The 21,716-nt window shown below is 36.7% G+C and overlaps 1 protein-coding gene across 1 annotated transcript in view; it reads right to left on the bottom strand.

Annotated features, from left to right (window-relative positions):
* The window catches only part of LOC150081560 (uncharacterized), a 710,435-nt gene that overhangs the window by 476,686 nt on the left and 212,033 nt on the right, over positions 1-21,716 (bottom strand). The window contains exon 8 of the mRNA XM_090380128.1: positions 20,528-20,707. Coding sequence (XP_090236254.1) covers positions 20,528-20,707 — 180 coding nt within the window. The remainder of the gene's footprint in view (positions 1-20,527; positions 20,708-21,716) is intronic.

Genomic DNA, 21,716 nt, shown 5'->3' with positions numbered 1-21,716 from the left:
GCTTGCTCAACCCATTCAAAGCCTTACCACCTCAATCAGATCACCTCACAGGTGTCCACTCTCCAGGCACTGCAATTTTCAGAACTTAAGCCTTTCTTTGTAAGAGTACCCCTTTGTTCCTCTCACCAATCTTGTTGCCTTCCTTTGTACTTGTTCTAGCAACTCTACATCCTTCCTGAAATGAGGCATGCATACCTGTACAGAGTACTCTAGGTGTGGCCTGACCACTGCCTTGTACAACAGGATAGTCACCTCCCTGTCTCTGCTAGCAAAATTCCTATATATTATTGACAAGATATGCATGAAATAGACCTCAATGAATGTACTTCTGTATTGGACCAAGTCAGTAAAAATAAAAAAAAACATTCGAAATTCACACGAACAAATTAAATATGAATCTGAGCAAATTGCCAAGGAGTTCGGAGTAGATCCCAGACTATCCCGATCTTACCCTGGCAGCCCGTCTGCATTGCTCAGCAAACTTCATATTTGACTGCACAATTACCCCAGGTTTTTTCACTTTCCACTTCCCTAAGTGTAGTACCACACAGTCAGTACGTTTCTCTTGGGTTATTATAAAAGCTTTGACAGAAATTAATATTAAATCAACTAAAAAAGCAGACTGAGACGAAGTGCGTAGAATAATGAAGCAAATGATGACACTTGATTTTATTTTCATTTGTATTTTTGAATAACGTGATGTGCAAAATTAATTTTGCTCCAAAAACTCTACAGAAGCAGGATATAAACCTCAATGAATGTACTTCTGTATTGGACCAAGTCAATAAAAATAAAAAAACTTCCAAAATTCATATGAACAAATTAAATATGAATCTGAGAAAATTGCCAAGGAGTTCGGGGAAGATCCCAAATTTGAAGACAAACGACAACATAGAACTAAAAGATAATAGTAACAATAAATTAGCTTCAAATTTTTTGTTTGATAATAGACATTAGTTTTTTTTTTTTTTAAATCAGTGGTTTTTCCTGTTTTAGACAAAATTATAATACAAATTAAAAATCGTTTCAAAAGTATGAAATTAGTAAAAAAAAATAATATGTCAAATGCTGATATATTAAGCGAGCATGAAAATCTCATAAAAAAGTATTCATCTGTACTCTCTCTCTCCACAACTCAATATTCAATATTGTAATTTAATCACACTTATTAAACAAGATTTATAAGCAGACATGTCTATCAGACAATTTTTTTTATTTGACTTTTCAGAAATTTTTACTTTATTTATGTTATTTTTTACCCTGCCAGTTGCCTCTGCAAAAAGAAGATCATTTAGTAAATTACGAACAATAAAAGATTATAAAAGAAATACTATTTGTCAAATTAAACTGTGCAATCTTGTAATGTTGGCTATTGAGCATAAATATGCCAGTAAAATGGATTTTATTAATTCGCAAATGTAAAAGTGCTAAAAGTAACATTTTAGCTTCTTTTTGTAAAATTATTAGTTATAGTAAAATTTTTTATGTTTGTAAAATTGTATTTAATAAGTAGTACATTGTAATATTAATTTTCATGTTTTTGATGTTTGTAAAATTATAAAGAAATCATAAATAAAATACAGTACATATTTATGTTATTAAAATGATTCAACCTTTTTTTATATATTATACCTAATTAAAATTTATTTTAATAAAAATAAGGGGCCCAAAATGATTTCTTGCCTAAGGGCCCAAAAAACTTAGCTATGCCACTGGGCAATAACTATTAATGATACTGTAAAGTTTGTTGACAAACTGAATAAATATTTTGCATCTACATTCACATATTTAGAAGTTTTTAGAGATGGGGGGATTAGCAGATATCCAACTAATACTAATTAGGAATTAAATGATTACTAATTAGTATTAGTTGTTAAATGATTTTATAATAATTGACAGGAAGGTGGAAGAGAAATTGCTGCAGCTAAAAGTAAACAAGCACCTTGGGCTGATGGAATCTATACACAGTAGACTGTCAAAATAAAGGCACCCCAAATAAAGGCACATTCGAGATAACGGCACATTGAAATCGGATGTTTACATACAATACAGATGTCTTGCAGTGCGGAAAAAAGAAAACTGCAAGTCACGTGATTACTTTTTTGTTTAAATTCACCATTTTGAAAGTGAATTTGTACTGATATCATGGATTATAGTGCTGTTTTACATTTATTTTAAATTAAAAACCCCTCACTATGGCTCCTAATGTTAATAAACCTCATACAGAGAAGAAAAGAAGAATAATTAATTAAAGCTTAATGACAAACCTGATATAATAATAGAAAATAGAACGGGCATAAATAGGAGTGTATTAATGGCAGAATATAACACTGGATCGTCAACATGTTTATGTTTTTTATGTGCAGTTAATAAAATTAAATTCTTAATCTCTCCATTTCTTATTTAGCCTCTATTTCTGCCTTAAATATATATTGAAAATAAAACTTTCTAGATAACAGAAAAATCGAAATAACGGCATCATGAATCCCGGAAGGTGCCGTTATTCTGAAAGTTTACTGCAGTTATATTAAAATAAGCTGGAAAAGAAGTAATCAAAACTTCAAGCATAATAATGAGAGCATCCACAGATTCAGCGGAAGTTCTGAAAGTTTGGAGACGTACAAATGTACCTTCTATTAAAGGGTGAAATGAGTAACCATAGGAATGTGAATTTAACCTCTATGCCAGGAAAAAATTAACAGAACCAATAGTTAAAGAAATAATGTAAGGTTGTCTCGTCAGCAGCAGAGAGCAGATCTACAAGGCAATTACAGCATGGATGGATTTGTCAAAGGGAGGTTATGCCCAACCAGACTAGTTACTATTAAGTTTCCACAGAGAAACTGAATAGAAAAGAACAATTTCAATATCATATACTTAGATTTCAGTAAAACTTTTGATATGGTTTCACATTAATGATTTTTGTATAATATATACAATGTAGTACTGGGGGGCACATTACTACTATAGATAAAAAGATGGTAAGAAGACAAAGTATAGTCATAAACAGTAAGTGATGTTCACAGGCTAATGAGTGGAGTATGACAGGGTTTGGCTTTGGACCCCCTTACTGTTATTAATGTTATGATACTGATGTATTTCAAGTTTTATGTCTAAGTTGGCTGATGATACAAAGCAAGGTAGGGTGACATTAATCACAGTATGCTACTTCAACAAGGTCTAGATGATAGGGAAAATGGACTGAAAAATGGCAACTGAGATTTAAACATATATAAATGCAAGGTTTTATTAGCAGTAATTTCTGAATAACACACTATTTGGTAGCAATAGACTCTAGATATATGACAAGAAGGCTTGGAATTATAACTGGACAGTCTAATACAGAGGCAGGCCATCCCAAGGGTGCCGGGGGTGCACTGCACCCAGGCACCAATGTTCATGGGGCACCTGAAACATACACATATGAAGAAAATTTTAAAAATGCCATATTTTTCTGAATATGAACATGTTACTGAACTTTGTTGACATGTGCATAATGCTTGTCTACTTTAAAATTTACTATATAAATTAACCCTTCAATACTTATGCGAGATCCAAGTGGACTCCAGCTTTTTTTACATGGCTGTACTTTCTTGGTCAAAAAATTTTGAGAAACACTGTTCACAGTACCTTCCTAGAATATTGCACAGGGCTCATTCATTTATTCTGTTTATGAATGGAATTTCAAGGAGTAGTTAATCTGCTTAGGAAGGCAGCACAGCTAGTTCTTGCAATGGATATATAAGACAAGCTAAGTTATAAAACTTCTACCTGTGTAGAACATGCAGCAGCCTGTGGCAATGACCACCTTGTTTGTTTGTATAAGCATTTTAAGGTGCATCAGTATCTGAGGCTATAATGCACCAAGTCAAAAAGGTATAAAATATAAGAATAAAATGAAATGGTATAATTTATTAAAATATTATTGTAAAATATTATAAGAGATAAAACAGCAATAACATTGCTGTTTTATCTTGTTGTTGAATGCAGAGTACAGGCTTAATCTCATATAACTTGTTTGCAGCCTGCCCATGCCATGAGTAATTAGTACTTAGTTTCTTATGTAATAATTACTAGTAGTCTGTATAGGGGACTAGGAGGCAAGAGTTTAAAAAGGGTAATTGATTTGGCTGCATTGTCTGCCAAATCATTTCCTATGGTCCCAATATAACTAAGGATCTGGCAGAAATGGACGTCAAAATTAGATTGAGAAAGAAAGTGTAGCTTCTGCTGTATCCTCATACAGGAGTGAATGAGGACTAAATCTCATTGATGATGAAGCTTGCAATGAACTGAGGAAGTCAGTATGTATAATACATTTTTGGTGGTGGCATTTGTATATGATCCAAAGCTAGCTCAACTGCATGTAGCTCTGCAGTGGATATGCTGCATTCTGTAGAGATCTGCTCAGACAGTGTGGTGTCTGAGAAGACAGCTGCAGATCCCACAGCCATTTCTGACTTCTAGCAAGTAGAATATTCAGAGCTTTTGTGCACTTCATAGTTGACAAATGTGTTGTAGGAATGTCAACTTTTTATCAAATACAAGCCCAAAAATTTAGTCTCGGGTACTACTAGAATAGCATTCTGTCCAACTCTCAATTCAGGTTCGGGGTAAAGTTGCAGAAAAAGTGTATACAGACCGTCTTTTGTGAGGAGAACCTGAAGCCATTATTCACTGACCATGAATTCAGATTATCAATGGCATGCTTTAGTTGTCTCTCGATAACCCTCATGTTGCAAGATTAAGAAAATATGTTGAAATCATCAGCATAGCGGGCAACAAGTAACAGCTGGAAGAAGTTGTTCTACAATGGAATTCATTTTGATGGCAAAAAACGTAACATTTCAAACTGATTCCTAGAGTACTCTCTCCTCTTGGCAAGAGGGCTGAGAGAGAGAGGGTAGACTCCACACGAACTTGGAACAAACGATGGGATAGAAAGTTTTTAACAAAGGTTGGGAAGTGATCTCTAAGTCCGACGTTATAAAGACCTTTAAAAATTCCAAATCTCCAAGTTGTGTCATACGCTTTTTTCATATCGAAGAACACAGACACCAGGTGTTCTCGTTTTAAAAAGGCAACTCGAATGGATGTTTTGATGATTAAATGGTCTAATTAAATGAATCAAAGTGAACTCATTCCTTCAGAAGCCACACTGCAATCTGGAGAGGAGTCCATTTTTGTCCAAATAATATATAAGGTGGGCATTGACCATTCTATCCAGAATTCTGCACAGACAGCTATTCAGAGTCATAGGATGACAGTTTGTTGGGATTTTGGGGTCTTTTCCTGGCTTCAGAAAGGCAAACACAGTTGCCGCCTTATGCCAGTAATCCGGAAACTGCTCTTCTAGAAAGATTCGATTATAGAGAGAGAGAGAGTAGATGGTCCATGGATTCTGCTGACAGGTGTTTTATCATATCATAATGGAAAAAATCTGATCCAGCAGCACTTGCCCTAGTAAGAGTTAGAGCTGTGTTTTTTAACTCTTCTATGGTAAATGCTCATTATGAGGGTGAGAATTTTTTATTTGAATTTAATACAGTACTTTTCCTGTTTGTCCTTCAGGATCAGGAACTCTGGGGAGTACGAAAAATGTTGATGAGATGGTAGAAAATGTCTCCCAAGAGCATTGGCTACTGCAGTTGAGTCTGTAATAATGTATCCATTATATTCCAGGACTGAGGAAGGGTGCGATGTATATTTCACCTTCATTTTCTGGATTTTGTTCCAGAACAGTTTTAGTGCTGGTCGACTGAGTAATAGTGGATCCACAATTCCTTTTGGCTCTGAAGACAATTATGTCATGCACTTTTGAAGGCCAAGAGATTGACTGTGGTAGGATATCATCAGAATAACCCCAAGCTTTGTTTTGTGCCTTTTCTGCTGCTCTGCATTCAACAACAAGATTAGTGTGTACCGATACAGTACACTGGAGTTGTTAACACTGATGACTGTTTTGAGAGTTAATTACAGTAGCCAACAAAAAATATTTTTTGTCATATCTCCACAATGAAAATATGTGATTCTGGAGGAAATAAACATGCTAATTCCAAAAATCCCCATGAAACGTTTCTATCACATCTACATCAAAAGATGTACCAACGTTTAATGTTAAAATAATATACGTATATTTATACATAATTATATGGATAATTATACGGATATATACTTTTAATTCAAGTTTGTAATTCAAGTGTAAAAAATATTATATGTTCTCTACAACTCATTTATAGAGTCACAATCAGTTAATACTTGGAAAACCTTAGCACAGCCTACAAAAATCCTCACCAAAAACAATAGGTATGATCTCTTATAATTGTAAATTGTTACATCACATTTTGAACCTAAAAACCATAGGTAGAAGTCTGATTATGTTTATCACAAGAAAACAAAGGCCAGAATCGATTGCTAAAATTAAGAGAATTAACTTATATCTATTAAAATAAATCAGTGTGTCATAGATTAGATTATGCAATATTGGCATATTTTGATAAAACATAACTCCATCTATATATAATAACTGTGACATGATGTGAAAGTATCATGATTAAATGAGAGCAACGTATCAACTCTGTGGTACTACACTGACAGTGGTAGAGAATGAAAGGGACTTGGGGGTGGTTGTGCAGGCAGATATGAAGTTCTCTGAGCAGTGCAGACGGGCGGCAAGAGTAGCTCATGGAGTATTATCAATGATATACAGGAATTTTTCCAGCAGGGATAAGGAGGTGATTGTTCCATTGTATAAGGCAATGGTCAGGCCACACCTAGAGTACTGTATACAGGTCTGGAGGCCTCATTTCAAGAAGGATGTAGAGCTGTTGGAACGAGTACAGAGAAGGGCAACAAGATTAGTGAATGGAACAAAGGGGTGCTCTTACGAAGAAAGGCTTAAGTTTTGCAAATTACAGTGTCTGGAGACTAGGCACCAGCGAGGTGATCTGATAGAGGTGTATAAAGCCTTGAATGGTTTAAGCATGCTCAATGCTGATGGGATTCTTCCTCTAGCTCAGAAAAATCACCTGAGAGGGCATAAATTCAAATTGAGGAAAGACAGATGTAGGATAGACGTGCGGAAATTTGCCTTTAGCCAGCGGGTGGTTGGTTGGTGGAACAGACTGCCATCCCTTGTGGTGGAGGTTGATAGCCTAAATAAGTTTAAGGCTCAGCTGGACAGGTATTTTGAATGAACAGAGGGGTGAAGTGGAAGTGGGTTTTTTTTTTTTTTTTTTGGCTGATGCTGCATAAGCTTGCTTTCTTGCATCAAATGCCTCTGCTAATGCTAATGCTAAAAATGGATCAAAATCTACACATAAAAATTGGTTAAAACAGCATTTAAGTTCTTGGAGGTAGAAATCATGTTGGCCAGCATCATTGTTATTATGCTGATATATTAGATACACATTGTTTTATATATTTATTCTGTATATTTAATTTGTAAAAGTAAAATTATTATTTAGATCAGATTGGTCTTGTCCCAGCCACAGTCTGGGCTTTAGCATTAGAATTAGTAGAGGCATAAAATCCAAGAAAGAAATCTTATGCAGAATCAATCAAAAATAAAAAATTAAAACTTTCCTATTTCATCCCTTAATTCGTTCCAAATGCCTCTCCAAGCTCAGTCTTAAATTTATTTAGGCTATCAACTTCAACAACAACAGCTGGAATTCTCTTCCAGCAATCAACTACCAGCTGGCTAGAGGGAATTTTCCACACATCTATTCTACAACGGTCTTTCCTCAATTTGAATCTATGCCCCCTCAGGTTGTTAATATGAGCAAGAGGAAGCCCATCAGCATTCAGCTTGCTAAACCCATTCAAGGCCTTATACACCTCAATCAGATCACCTCACAGGTGCCTACTCTCAAGGAGCTGCGATTTGCAGAACTTAAGCCTTTTTTGTTAAGAGCACCCCTTTGTTCTCCTCATGAATCTTGTTGCCCTACTTTGTACTCATTCCAACAGCTCTACATCCTTCTTAAAATGAGGCCTCCAGATCTGTATACAGTACTCAAGGTATGGCCTGACCATTGCCTTATACAAAGGGATAATCACCTCCCTGTCCCTGCTAGCAAAGTTCCTATATATCATTGACAAGGCTCCATGATCTGCTCTGGCAGCCCATCTACACTGCTCAGCGAACTTCAAATTTGACTGGACAATTACCCCCAGCTCTTTTTCACTTTCCACTTCCCTGAGTGTAGTACCACACAGTTGGTATGTTTCTCTTTGGTTATTGCTACATATATGCAGTACTTTGCATTTGTCAATGTTAAACTTCAGTTGCCACTTCTCAGCCCATTTGCTCAACTTATCTAGATCCAGTTGGAGTAGCATACTGTCTTTACTGTTGCTAACACCCCTGCAACCTTTGTATCTTCTGCAAACTTGGACATTAATCCTGATATACCTTCATCAATATCATTGATAAATATACAAAACAAATATGGGCCCAACACCGAACCCTGGAAAACTTCACTAATAACATTTGTCCACAAAGAGCGAGCAGTGTCCACTGATTACCACACTCTGTCGTCGCCCACTCAACCATCCCTTTATCCATTTTAGCAACTTACCCTTAATGTCATACCTCTCCAATTTGCACAGCAGTCTTCCATGTGAAACAGTATCAAAACCCTTACTGAAATCCAAGTATATAATAACAAAATTATTTTTGACATTCATTTCCTTTGTGACCACATCCTAGTATCCAATCAAATTGGTCAGACAAGACCTCCCTTTAACAAACCCTTCTTGTGTCTTAACTATTACTGCAGTCTTGTCTAGATGATCCTGCAATGCTTCTTTAACCAGTGACTCCATTATTTTCCCCAGAACATGAGTTAAACTAACAGGTCTATAGTTACTTGTGTCACCTTTTGAACATCCCTTTGTGAATTGGTAAAACATTTACGCACCACCAGTCCATGGAGACCTCCCCTGAGTCCAAGGAAGCTATCATAATTATGGCTAAGACTTTGCTTACTTCCTTTACAGCCTCCTTTAATATAACTGGATAGATCCCGTCCACCCCAGGTGCCTTTTTTATGTTTAACTTCAACAATTTCTCTTCCACTTTGCTCTCAGTTATTACAAAATCACTTAGCTCCCTGTTAGAGTTTGCTAAACTTCTGGCATTCCCCTCATTGAATAACTACTCATGTGTGAATGTAGATGCAAAATAGTCATTCAGTTTATCAGCTACCTGAGCATGATCATCAAGAGTCAACCCATCTGTTAAGTGGTCCAATCTGATTCATCCCGTTCCTTCTAGAGTTTACATAAGAAAAGAACTCTTTGCTGTTTTTCTTTGCATCCTTTGCCAAAGATCTCTCGTAATCTGCCTTCGCCTACTTAACCACCTTTGTGACTTGATTACAGACAAGTTTATATCTGACATAGGCTTCTGTGTCACTTGATAATTTATGTGCATCCCATACATTTTTCTTCTCTGCCACAAGCCTCATTAATTCATCTAACATCCATTTAGGCCTGCACCTTGAACAGTAGTTCTTAGTTGGAACGAAAAGCCTGGTAGCCCCCAACGTTAAGTCCCTGAAGGCTTTCCATTTAGAATTCAACTTTGGTAACATCATCAGTTGATCCCACTGTACAGAATTTAAAAATTCTCAGACCACTGCTGTAGTCACTGTAATCATCTTTACAAAAGCAAAACCTTTCCCTTTAGCCTTGATGGTAGTTACGTCTTTAAGTAATTCCCATATCAGTACATTGCGATCAGTGTCACCCAGTGGGTCCTTTATCTGCAAATTCTTAATGCATGAATAATTACTACTGATAATCAGTTCAATAGTATTACTCCCTCTGTTTGCCTCTCGAACATTATTACAAAGTGTTGCTGTAGAAAACAGTCATCCAATAAATCGACAAAAGGCTTGTTAGTGTGCGAGTGACCAACTCACAAGTTCCAGGCAATATCTGGAAAGTTAAAAATCCCCCATTATAAGACATTCTGATTTACTGGCCCACTCTATTTCTCTGCACAATTGCTCATTATACTCATCAGATTCATTAGGCCTATAACAAACACCTACTCTCATTTTTCTTTTCCCAATGCTTATGTCACACCAAACAGACCCAACATTGCATTGTCCACCAACATCAATTGGATGCACTTCCTTTTATGTGTTTTATGTGATTTTAGTGTTTCTTAACTAACAGCATAACCCCCTCCTCCCTTCCTGTCCTGTCACTGGGAGTGCAATGTGTATCTGTACACATTGTACTCCTAATTCCAATTCTGCACTGCTTATATCTGTGTGACATCATCTCTGATATCCCAACAATATCTGCCTGTGATGTCTCATCAAATTTATTAACTATACTCCTAGCATTGGTGTATATGCAAGTATACATGTTTCTACACTTAGTTACCCTAACACAGCCCATGTATTTATTTGTTCGACTATGACTCCCAACAGTTCTGGAAATCCCCATTGCCTTGCTTTCCATACTGCTGCTCATTCTAATAGAAGCAGTGCAAGAAACACCTTTGCCTCTGACTGCAGCCACTGTTAGTCTGTGTATCCCCCCCAAGCTAACAGTTTTCCGACCCACCTAACACTGCCTCAACAGCATCAGCAAATATTCTTGCACCCTTTCTATTTAAGTGTACCCCATCCCTGTAGAAGCAGTCTCTCCTGTCAACAAGCACAGACCAGGCTGAAAAAAAATTGAGCCTTGGCCTTACACAATCTCTCCAGGGCCAAATTGATCGACAAGTATCTCATCATATACTCCCTCCTATCGTGCCTGGGCAGGATTGCAGACACTTTCACATTCAACTCTAACTTACGACTTTTTTTCAACATTGATCTGTACTTGTTGAGTAAATCTGCAGATCTATTACTTTTAATGTCATTAATTAGTTCCAACGTGTACAACAATATCACCTTTTGTGGCATTAAAAGATGATATCTGCTCTACAACGTCATCAACTTTTGCCCCAGGCAGACATACCCTGGTCCTGTTCCACATATCCTTCTTGCATAGTATATTCCAGTCTCCCTGACAATAGAGTCACCAACAATAACTAGTTCCTGTGGGACCAGTGCATTCTGCCTTGGAGATTGCTTCTGTGTTGCCTGATGCACAAGAGTGAGCTTTGCCGTTGAGCTGGGCAGCTGGGAGCTTGATGGGCCCCTCATATTAATTTATTTGAGAGCATTTACCCTACACCTCAAGCTCTCATAAAAACCTATCAGAACACTGAGTTGGCACCTAATTTCTTGACACTATAGGGCATCCAGCACACACAAAGACATCCTCCTTGACTAGATCATATTCTGTTTTAGAAAGTTCAGCACACATTTCACATTTCGCATATTTTTTGTTGTTTAATTGGGTTTTATACCAGTTAAGTTGACTGTGATACTGTTAGGATCAGTTATCCTATGTACAGAGATAGATAGTTTTCTGTCCACTAGTATACTCCTTTACTTCTTACTTTACTCTATCTAAGTCATGTTCTTCTGTTTCAGGTTGCCTTCTTCTTGTCTACTTTTTTCCTTCCTACTCCCTTACTTGTCCCTCTAAATTCCTTTTCCTTTCCTTCAATACCTTGTGGCTCCCAGTCTTGCCTGATAGCCCCAGTAAGAGTCTCAGCTAGAAAGTAGTTCCTGTGATGCCTCCATATGGACAAGGTTGGGAGTCAGGGGATAGGGAATCAGGCATCCCCTGGCTGCAAAGTTAACAGGTGATGGCACTCAACATAACACATACTTAAAAACCCACATATATAAACTTGCCAGCCTTGGCCTTATGCCTTTTCAGATTCTACAGTAGCATACAGGGAGAACCCTGGAAACTGCAATTAAATCAGGCACACCTTAACACCTTGACCTTGCTGTGCATTCATCTTTCCACCAAGGTTTTGGAAATGGTGGAAACTGGGGAGATGTTTTCAGAATTGTAATTGCAGTGCACTGATAATCTATTCTGTGATATATGCCACTGCATTATTGTAAAGCTCCTGACTGACTGTACTAATGTTAAAGTCTACTAGATGTTGAAAGGCATTCCAGTCAGCCTGTTCAATCTTCCATCGTGGTAACCTAAAAGATGGACACAGCATCCAATTAAGTAGACTGGTTATCATGGGGAAGTGATAGAGAAGTAGAGGAGAACTTCTGTAGAGATTCTCCTCTACTGCTCAAGTGAGTGAAGGAAGGAGAGAGGGGGGGAGCATATAGAGAGATCAATGACATAGAATGTACAAGTAAGCATGTGGAAAAAGGTATTGGTTCCCACATTTAGAAGAGAAAGTTCACTGTCAGTGAGCATATGCTCTATGACACGTCCCCTTCCATTAAAATCAGCACTATTAATTAGTTATGCTATTAGTTAAAAAACACATAAAATCCAAGGAAGTGAAGCCAGTCGACATTGATGGACAGGGCAGTGTCGAGTCAGTTTGGTGTGACATAAGCATAGGTAAATCAAAATTGAGAGTAGGAGTGTGCTATAGGCCTAATGACTCTGATGAGTATAATAAGATACTGTACAGGGAAATAGAATGGGCCAGTAAATCAGAGAGTCTTATAATGGGGGATTTTAATTTCCCAGATATTGACTGGAATTTGTGGGTTGGTCACTCACACACTAGCAAGGCTTTTGTGGATTTATTGGATGATTGTTTTCTACAGCAGCATGTTCGGGAGGCAACTAGAGGGAGTAATACTCTTGATCTGATTATCAGTAGTGATTCTTCATGCATTAGGAATCTGCAGATAAAGGAACCACTGGGTGGCAGTGATCAGCGTGCTAAAGTGGGATTTACTCAAGGAGGTAACTACCATCAGAGGTAAAGGGAAGGGTTTTTGCTTTCGTAAAGGCGACTATGATGGTCTGAGACAGTATTTAAATTCTATACAGTGGGACCAACTGATGATGTTACCAACAGCAAATTCAAAATGGGAAGCATTCAAGGAACTAATCTTGGAAGCTACCAGGCTTTACATACCAACTAAGAAATATTGTTCAAGGTTCAGGCCTAAATGGTTGTCAGATGAACTAATGAGACATATGGCAGAGAAGAAAAATGCATGGGATACATACAAATTAATGGGTGACATGGAAGCCTATGATAGATATAAGTTGGTCTGTAACCAAGTCACAAAGGAGATTAGGCAGGCAAAGGCAGATTATGAGAAATCCTTGGCAAAGGACGCAAAGAAAAACAGAAAAGATTTCTTTACCTATTTAAACTCAAGAAGGAAAGGGATGAATCAGATTGGTCCACTGGATGTTGATGGTTCAACAGTTGAGGATCCAGCTCAGGTGGCTAACAATCTAAATGAGTATTTTGCATCTACATTCACACATGAGGAGTTATTCAGGAAGGGGAATGTCGTAGGTGAAGTAAACATTGGCAGTGAGCTAGATTATTTTCTAATAACTGAGAGGAAAGTGGAGGAGAAATTGTTGAGGATAAACATAAAAAAGGCACCCGGGGTGGATGGGATCTATCCAGTTATATTAAAGGAGGCAGCAAAGGAAGTAAGCAAACCCCTAGCCTTAATTATGAGAGCTTCTTTGGACTCAGGGGAAGTACCCATGGACTGGAGATGTGCAAATGTAACCCCAATTCACAAAGGAGGATCAAAGGCTGACACAAGTAATTATAGACCTGTTAGTTTAACTTCGGTTCCAGGAAAATTAATGGAGGCACTGGTTAAAGAAGCACTGCAGGATCATCTGGACAAGAATTCAGTTATAGCTCAGACACAGCATGGTTTTGTTAAGGGCAGGTCTTGTCTGACCAATTTGATTGGATACTATGATGTAGTCACAAAAGAACTGGATGCAGGGAATAACTTTGATATTATATATTTGGATCTTAGAAAGGCTTTTGATACTGTTGCGCATGGAAGATTGCTGCACAAATTGGAGAAGTGTGGCATTGGAGGCAAATTGCTGCTATGGATAAAGGGATGGTTGAGTGGCAGAAGACAGGGAGTGGTAATCAATGGACACTGCTCAACGTGGACTAATGTTATTAGTGGAGTTCCTCAGGGTTCAGTGTTGGGTCCATTGTTGTTTTCTGTATTTATAAATGATATTGATGATGGTGTATCAGGCTTAATGTCCAAGTTTGCAGACGATACCAAGGTTGGCAGGGTTGTTAAGGACACTACTGATATTATGCTGCTGCAACAGGATCTGGAAAGGTTGAGCAGATGGGCTGAGAGGTGGCAAATGAAGTTTAACATTGACAAATGTAAAGTACTACACATGGGAAACAGCAACCCCAGATCAACGTATCAACTCTGTGGTACTACGCTGACAGTGGTAGAGAATGAAAAGGACCTGGGGGTAATTGTGCAGGCAGATATGAAGTTCTCTGAGCAGTGCAGACGAGCTGCAAGAGTAGCTCATGGTGTCTTGTCAATGATATACAGGAATTTTTCTAGCAGGGACAGGGATGTGATTATTCCCTTGTATAAGGCATTGGTCAGGCCACACCTTGAGTACTGTATACAGGTCTGGAGGCCTCATTTCAAGAAGGATGTAGAGATGCTGGAACGAGTACAGAGAAGGGCAACAAGATTAGTGAATGGAACAAAGGGTTGCTCTTACGAAGAAAGGCTTAAGTTTTGCAAATTACAGAGCCTGGAGACTAGGCATCAGCGAGGTGATCTGATAGAGGTGTATAAGGCTTTGAATGGCTTGAGCATGCTCAATGCCGATGGGATTCTTCCTCTTGCTCAGAATAATCACCTGAGAGGGCATAAATTCAAATTGAGGAAGGACGGATGTCGGATAGATGTGCGGAAATTTGCCTTTAGCCAGCGGGCAGTTGGTTTGTGGAATAGACTCCCATCGCTTGTTGTTGAAGTTGATAGCCTAAACAAATTTAAGGCTCAGCTGGACAGGTATTTCGAACGAACGGAGGGGTGAAATGGGAGTAGTGGTGTTTTTTTTTTTTTTTTTTGGCTGATGCTGAATAAGCTTGCTTTCTTGCATCATATGCCTCTACTAATGCTAAACTACCCCACAGGATGTTATATCCATTGAAATCCCTCAGGAATAAGACAGGAGTAGGCAGCTGCACAATGAGATCATTAAGGTCTTTCTGCAAGATGTCAGCCCCAGGTGGCAAATAAACCAAACAGACTGTTAATAAGAACCCTACCGTAAGGCGAACTGCTACTGCTTCTATGTTGGTGGAGAGCAGAATAGGTTGAAATAGGGTACAGTTGCCTAGGAGAATAGCAACACTCCTTTCCCAGTTCTCTCCTTACAAATGACGGTAATATTACGAAAGGAAAGCCTTCAAGTATGTCACCTGTAAGCAAAAGCAAATTGGATCATGCTTTTACAGGAGGGCCTTGATGTCACCATTGTTTTGCTGGAATCCATGACAGTTCAACTGTAGTAATTTAGCCATTATTTTGGTGTGTTTGGTGCATCAGGCAGTTTCCAAGGCTTACTTTTCTCAGTCTTGGATTTATCTCTTTTGGGGAAGTATGGATGCTGTCCTGTGTCCATTTCCTCCTCAGCAAAGAGTTCCAAGACTGAATCATCTTGTAACTCCTCCTCCTCAACATCCATATTTTCTTGGGTACTAGGGCAATTCTCTGGCAATTGCTTTTGTTACTTGTGGAGCATTAGGAGGTACAGATACAGGCGTGGCAGCTGGTTGATCTTTCTGTGCAGGTTTTTGTGAGTTTAAGAGGAAACGTGTGATGGGAGCGAATGACTCTTTTGGAGGAATGGCCATTTCTGTCTGATTTCGGAACTTCTCCCTGCTACCTTCTGGGCATAGATGTGTTTATTGATATTTCTAGGTTTCACTGCTTTTCTTGCCTCCTGATATGATATGGTATGTTCAGCTGTGCCTTAAGTCGTTGAATTTCTTTTTCTTCTTTCCACCTCTGGCATGCTTGTGAGTATGTTTATGCAGGTGGGTTAATGCAGGTGGGTTTTGTAGCTGAACATGATGTTGTTTCATGGTCCTTTGCACCACATCGAGCACATGCAAGGCCTCCACAGCAGGAAATTTGCAAATGTTCATATTTTTGGCACCTAAAGCACTGTAAAGGATATGGAACATATGGACACACTGGACAGTTGATGTAGTAAGCTTTAATTTCATTAGGAGATGTCTGTGAATTGAATGTCAGGATTATGTTTCTAGTGGGAACAAGTTTCCCATTCCCACATGCAGAAATTCTCTTAGCGGCAATCACTACTTATAGTTTTAGTTCAGAGCAGATTTCCTCCTTGGTAACCTTGAGAAGGTCCCGCTCTGAAATGACGCCACTTGATGAGTTGAATGTTCTGTGTGGAGTTACCTCCAAAAGTTGTTGCTCGGAATGCATGTCATTTTTTTGTTTCAATTAAGAGATCTCCAGAACAGAGCCTCTTAACTAATTTAGGACAAACTGCTAACCTCACTAAACCTTTCTGTATAAAAAAATGCGACATTTTCCCAATAGGTTTTTTGCTGGTGGAGTGAGTGATCGAAAACCTTGGGACAGGCCCTGATGGTATTTCTATTCGCTCTCTCTTTGCAGCAATACCGCTTTCTGTCTCTCCATCAGTATTTGCAGATAGGGATCGGATTGGGGGCACTGAAGAAATAAGTTTATCATGATTCATACTATTTTTTGTGTTGGTTCAGTGCCAGGGCTACCTAGGCACCATACCTGCACCACCACCCGAATCCTGTCCCTCAAACCACAAGGGACTGCATCAGTGCTGGGGGGGCATAGCATTGACACGGTTGACTCTTGCAGGCAAACCCACTAGCAGATTGATCCTAGCTGGGCCATTTGGCCCCTGCTTTGTCTTGTCAAAAGCAGGGGCCAAAGTCATGTGTTGAAGCTGGGCCCCTCAACTACCAGGATCCCCCATTCCGAATTTCCACGGGTCAACAGTGCACGGTAAACATACCAGATTCCATTGATATTAGCCTTGAATCTAGGCTGTGAGTGTTGGATCCCGGTGATGCTAATCTGTAAGATTGGCATCACTGGTGATGACCAGCTATTGAGTTGCTACTTCATTGTGGTTTTGCTCATTGAATTGCAGTGGCATGCCACTAAGATTTTCCACTGTGTATACATTAGTTGTTATTCGATAATGAACGTTGAAGCTGAATTGTAGGTTGGTGCATAAATTTTTATTAATAACAGCGATTTTGAATAGTATCGTCAGTGGTGCAAAGGTAAGTACTTTTAAAACTATTATTATTCTATTTATTGATGCCACATTGTAAATTGAGAAAAAAACTAGAGCCAACATTAATTTCTGTAAACATTGCTCAAAGGCAACAGAAATAAATCATCTATTCACATACAATCCATCATTTCTGTATCTAAATTATTTTTCACCATTCATAGAGTGACGTCAAGATACAGTACTGTTATCTTTAAATTTTATTACTTTAATCTCAAACTCTTATTGTAAAAATGATTTTTTTAATGTATACCCAATTGAGGATTTTTTTAACAAAAAATTAGATTAAATTTAATGTTTTAATAGGAAATAATGTATTATTGTTTGATCAGTGAGGCTCAAAAGCTCTTTCAATGCACATTTATTTATTTTGATTTTTGGTATAAAAGTATTAATATTAAATTTATTAAAATGTAAAAATATATTATACATGCTGTTCGGATTTGAAATACAGAAATTTCATAAGCAAATTATGTGTTTACATATGAACAGATAATTCCTCTTGCAACAGTTAATGATATAATCATGAAAACCATTTCTGATGATTTTGAAAAGCCATTTGTTTGGTTAGATAGCCCTTTCAAGGTCATGGTAGTGCTCTGGTATCATATGGTAGAAAATTATGTGTCCATTTTTAATAGTTCATGCAAACATTTATTTTTTGCACCTTTATAACACATTTTTTATTAAAAGATTTTTATGTTATTTAAATTCTTACATTTCTAATGAACTTTTGACAAAATTTATATTATTTTGACTTCAAATAAAGGAGATATAAAATATGCCGAGCATTTTAGAGTAAAAAATGAAAAAGTCATTTAATAATTTTTTGCTAATGTTATTTTAATTTTTAGATATATTATATATAATAAAATATTTGATTCACAAAAATAAATTATCGGGAACTGCTTATAGAAAAAGAGATTAGCAAGAGAAGAAGAATTTAAAAAAATGACGAGTCCTTTATCTAAATATTTTTGTACAACCTCATCAAAAGCCTCGGAACCAGTTACAAATTTGCTACCTTCTAATTTTAAGAATATGCCAACACCATCACTTGTAGATGATACGATCAATACACAAAATATTGAAGCTGGAAGAGATGAATGTAATAGCAAAAATATTTCACAAGTTGACGATTTTGAAGATTCTGGTTTATGGCTAAATATATTAATAGAGAAAATGAGAATATTTTTTGGTTCAAAAGGGGCTAATACAAATAACAGATTTTATTTTTATTAAAAGTGAAAATAATAGATCATTTTTAAAAACTTACTACCACAAACCTTTAAGTAATCACAAAAAACAAACAAAATTGGTTGGTTTATTCAAAAGCTAAAAATTCGGTTTATTTTTTTTGTTGTAAGCTTTATAATAATGCTACCATTACTACATTCAGTAGTTCCCACGGGTGAACGATTGTAACATCTGTCACAGAATGTGGAGAGATGTGAAAAATGTTTCGGTAATTTTAAATTTCGGTAATTTCGTTAATTTTCGGTAATTTCGGGAATTTTAAAAGTTTCAAATCCTGGATAGATTTAAAAAAGAACATCAAAAGTGCAACCACAGTTGATAGCTTTAACGAAAATTTAATAAAATTGGAGAAAAATAGATGGAAATCTGTAATTGAGAGAATTATATATATATATATAATTCAATACTTCGCAGGGCAAAATTTAGCTTTAAGAGGGCATAGGGAAAAATTATATAAAAAAAAAAAAAGTAAAGTGCAGCCATTATCAACCCACTGCAGGGTGGAAGCCTCCTCAACAATTCATGCTGAGGGAAATGGACCATAATCTGCCACGCTGGTCCAGTGCGGGATGGCAGATGGACCGTATTCAGCAGTCAGGGGCTTGAACCCCGGTCTACTCAAAGAGCGTGTGCTACTGCACTCCCGCTCCTGCCCACTCGGCTACGGAGGCCTGCCAAAAATTATATATGACCACAATAATTGCAATATTTTTAAAACTAACTGAAACCCTATGCAAATTCGATAGTGTTATGGCTGAGCATGTAAATAGAATTCAACAGAATAAAGATAATATGCCTCATTACCTTGCAAGTAAAATCCAAAATGAAATTATTAAATATTATTCTGTCATATCAAATTCCACCCCAGATGTAAGCCATGAAGAACAATAACTTTTGTTGTGCAATTTGTCAATTTAAATGATGAGATCAAAAAAGTTGAAATTAAAGAACATTTTTTAAGTTTTTATGCCGTGAAAGACAAATCAAGTGCCGGTTTCACAGAGTTTGTAATGGATTTTTTAAATGAAAATATCAACATACATGATATACATGGCCAGAGTTACAATAATGCAGCCAACACGAGAGGAAAACATTATGGCCTTCAAAAAAAATTATGGACGTAAATCCTAGGGCTTTTTTTCTTATCTAAATCTTTCATAGCTAAATCATTAAAGCAAAAATCAAATCTTATACATCTATTTGTTCGCTTGTAATATGGTATTATATATTATCAAAAATCAATGCTGTTAGCAAATCGATGCAAAATTTAAATACGTCAGTACCAACGATCATAAAAATGTTAGATGAATTAAATGAATATTTTAAAGAATCTAGAATAGATGATGGCTTTCAAAATATGTTAAATGAAGCAATAGCTACTGTAATAAAATAGACTGCAAAACTAGATTTACACAAGCCTCAATTATATGACCATGAAAAAAGAAAAGAATATTACAATTATGAAATTATAAATTTGCCTGAAGCTCATACAAAATAAATTTTGATTATGCCATACTAGATACAATAATACAGAGTACCCCTACTTTATGATATTAATCCGTTCCAGAGACATCGTATCATGTAAATATCATAATGTGAACCGAATAACATTGTTTTTTTGGTAATTCATTTCAAGGCCTCAGAAGTTGAAATTTTTGCTATAACTAAGCTATTTATCTCTCTAAGAGGTGATTTTTATAATGGAAATTGTACATATTGATTTAAAAAATTGATTAAAACTAATATATTGATTAAAGCACAACACAAAAAATCATTTCAACCAAAATATACAAAAGCAAGACACGTGGCCAACACATTTACAAATGCTGATATTGGCTAAGAGAGGAAGGACCACGTTGTCTGGTCGGACACAATCATAAGCCCATCCCACCACAACGTGAAATAAGTAGGCACTGGTTAACATGATCACTGGTTAGTGGAATCAGCCACTTTAATTTCAAAAAACCAATTCAAATCATTAAAACGTGCTATATGTTCAGTTATATGAATCTAAAATATGAATTAAAATAAAAAGAAATTTCCAATTAAAAACTATGCATACCTTTATAAAAATTGGGTACCTGATTTTCAAATAACACCATAGCAGGAAATTTTTCAATTCCGTAATCTGCTGCAATCTCTTTGTCATCAATTTTAACGAAAGGAATGCCTAATTTATCTGTATCATCATCGATATCTTCTAGTGCAGTTAGAATTCTTTTACTTTTTTTGCCTTCATCATCTGTGAAACAAGAAGTAACTCATTACTGGTAAGTAAGAAAAATGAAAACATCTACTTTTTTTAATTCAAGAATTTTAATCATACCGTAATATTCCAAAATATTACGGTTTGGTTCTGAAGATGTCCCAAAAGGTCTGCTTCCATGTTTGGTGCAAATTTGGCAGTACCATTATGTTCTCAACAATGATGAATAATACAAACAGAGTAGCTAGGTTTTTTGGCGTAGCTAGGTTTTTGGTGCCCTTGGCAAATTTGTGGCTACGCACCTTTTTTTCAATAATTGGTAAAACCATAATAAATAATAGTAAATACAGTCCGACTTCTGTTTAACGATCTTTATAGTGAATTTTTCTTTTTAGCGAATTTTTTGAATTTCTCTTGGTAATTACATTTAAAATAGTTTCTGTAGAACAAAGAAAATTTTCCATATAGCAAATGGATTACAATGATGGCATGTCTAAAATTAATTGGGCTTTTGTTGTTTTATTTAAATTAAAATCACAATATTCATGATTACCTATTTACATAGCAAGCACAAAAACCTACATATTCACACACAATATTTATAACTTCTAGCTTATTCAGTACATTATAGCAGAAATTTTGGATGGGCCTAAAGGAAAGCCAAAGAGATACTAGATATAATGGAGCACAGGAAAAACTTTAAGAATGAAGATGTAGAAAAATATAAGATGTGTGACAGTTTGATTAAAACGGAAATAAGGAAGACTAAACAGACATGGATGGAGGAGAGAGGTAAAAGGATTGAATATCTGCAAAATGAGCATAAGGAACATCTAGTCCACAAAGAAGTGAGGGAACTATGCAATGTCAGGAAAGACCATGCAAGAAACCACATTCTGGATAAAAACAACAGGGAAATTGTGGACAAACAACAGAAAAGGGCTAGATGGCAAGAAAATCGAGGGAACTATACTGCGAGGACAACAGACAACTAGGAAATAACAACACCCAAACAGAAGGCAAACATCAAGACTTTCTGATGGAA

This window comes from Mastigoproctus giganteus, chromosome 8 (genome assembly GCF_048544385.1).
Source record: "Mastigoproctus giganteus isolate SK-2022 chromosome 8, ASM4854438v1, whole genome shotgun sequence".
Lineage (NCBI taxonomy): Eukaryota > Metazoa > Arthropoda > Arachnida > Uropygi > Thelyphonidae > Mastigoproctus > Mastigoproctus giganteus.
Note: the sequence above shows the minus strand (reverse complement) of the source record. Positions and strands in the feature narration are given on the sequence as shown.